The 2,059-nt window shown below is 48.5% G+C and overlaps 1 protein-coding gene across 1 annotated transcript in view; it reads right to left on the bottom strand.

Annotated features, from left to right (window-relative positions):
• Window positions 1-1,203: 1,203 nt before the first annotated feature.
• LOC124018937 (cyclin-dependent kinase 5 activator 1-like) overlaps window positions 1,204-2,059 on the bottom strand; it is a 1,873-nt gene continuing 1,017 nt past the window's right edge. Inside the window, exon 2 of the mRNA XM_046334261.1 lies at window positions 1,204-2,059. This exon is cut by the window's right edge and continues 111 nt beyond it. Within this exon, the coding sequence (XP_046190217.1) occupies window positions 1,652-2,059 (408 nt within the window). The 3' untranslated portion in view covers window positions 1,204-1,651.

Genomic DNA, 2,059 nt, shown 5'->3' with positions numbered 1-2,059 from the left:
CTCTCTTTATCCCTCCTCTCTCTGTCTGTCTTTCTTATCCCCATTGCTGTCTCGGTTGTTGCCTTGGAGACGGAACGGGAATGCAGCAGCGGCTGGTAGAGAAAATGTTGAATTCCACCTTCCCCCGGCTCGCGACTCCGCAGTATCTCCCCTCCTCTCTTCTCCTTCTTCACAGCGCCACTTCTATCAGACTGCAGCAAAACTCATCCAATCACCTGCTTGGAAAACTGCACCACGTGTTCCGTCTTCCTTTATTCACAAATTTTTAGCTCTGCGCTCGAGCTGATGAGTCATCATAGAATGGCAACACACACGCACAGATGGAGATAGTGATGAGGAGGAGAAGAAGGAGGTGGTGTTGATGATAAAGGAGATGATGACGATGATAAAAAAAAAAGATGACACTGGTGAAGATGAGATCACTGTTAAACTCCAGTAGGCTACATTATCACACTGCCATACAGCGAGGTTTCAGCACCTATCGATTTCAGAACCATGGACAGCGACAATAAGAAGGCCTTGCATTCATCCAAGGGCCGCCTGCCGCTGAGATCACTACTCCAGTTTTTCTTTCTATAAGAAGCCCACCAATAATCCTTGATTTTGTCAATTGAGCAATATGTCTATAGAGGTTCTAAATCTGAGTATGGACGCAGTGTTGATCTGCATGGCTTGATCTCATCTGAACTTTGATTGACTCGTTTTGACCTATAGCCTCGTTGACCAGGACCTTAACACAGCTGTTGCATGTTGCTTCACTGTAGAAGGCTATTGGCTCGTCGTTTGAGGTTTCCAGAGTCGTAGGCTTATAATTAGTCATAGAGATGGTGTTGCTCTGGGTCTAGTAAAACTAAAGCTGTCCATAAAGTGTACTCCTCTGATTATTACATACAGGGCTAACTTTCAGCGTTCGTCATACTGCATGTTCTTGATCATATTAATCACAAGGCAATTCAATTAAACATTGCTGGGGGCACGGTGACCGTTTGTAACGATTTATACTTGTATTTTTGAATGTACAATATATAAAACAGAACGTTTTATAATATCATAGTAACAGTTGCCACGTGTTAACGGTAAAGAATCCCGTTGGTTTGAAGTGGTAAAATAGTACATTCAACGTTCAGAGGGGGTGGGGGGGCAGGCAGCGTCTCTCGCGCCACTGAGCCCAGTCCCCTGGAGAGCACGGTGTCGTTCCCCCCTCTTATGAAACGAATATATACATTTTCCCCAAAACACTGACGCGCTATAAGCTATCACTTTAGTCCACCGTATAATAGCCTATCCATTTCTCAAAAGCCACAATAACGATACAATCAGAATACTTTTTATACAGCATGCAGTAAAGTTAACTATAGCTATCTCTTTCCGCCCAAAGTCCCGTGTAGTGTCCGTTAGATTCCCCGAGCTTTGACCGAACACATGACACGACAGTTCGGTAACCGGGCGAGGTGAAGCTAGGCGTGTGACTGATTCCTCCTGATTCCAGACTCAGGTTCCCGATCAAATCCCCGTCGTGCGTTAGTCCGGTTCACCAAGAGTATACATTCAATCCCCGCTCAAACAACCGGCGGGTGTGTGGCTGGTGTCCGCGACCGTATCCTAAACAAAATCCCCCTCCCCCTCGCTCTCTCCTCCCCTCATCCAGTTCTTAACGATCCAACTCGCTTATCCGTTTCCCGTCTTTCTCCTTCTCCTTCTCCTTCTTCTCCTTCTCCCTTGACCCTCCCTCGTTCTTCAGGTCCTGGAACACCTCGGTAAAGTAGTGCGGGTCTGCGTTTATCCTCAGCATTGGCCCGCTCATCCGGTCAATGAGACCAAGGGCCCGCTCCCAGAAGGCCTCCCGGCTGGACTCCACCAGGAACGGTTTGAGCGGGTAGGAGATCTCGTTGCCCATGTAGGAGTAGGCCAGGTACAGGCAGGTGAGGAAGGTCGCCTGCAGCTCGTATTCAGACCCTGTGTCTTCCTCCACGGCCTCTCGGCAGAGCAAGTAGACGAAGACCAGGTTAGCCGGGGTGATGAAGCCCTGGTCCTGCCAGCCCTGCACTAACAGAGCCCG

The sequence above is a fragment of the Oncorhynchus gorbuscha genome, unplaced genomic scaffold, assembly GCF_021184085.1.
Source record: "Oncorhynchus gorbuscha isolate QuinsamMale2020 ecotype Even-year unplaced genomic scaffold, OgorEven_v1.0 Un_scaffold_590, whole genome shotgun sequence".
Lineage (NCBI taxonomy): Eukaryota > Metazoa > Chordata > Actinopteri > Salmoniformes > Salmonidae > Oncorhynchus > Oncorhynchus gorbuscha.
The sequence above is the reverse complement of the archived record's forward strand: the minus strand, read 5'-3'. Positions and strand labels throughout refer to the sequence as shown.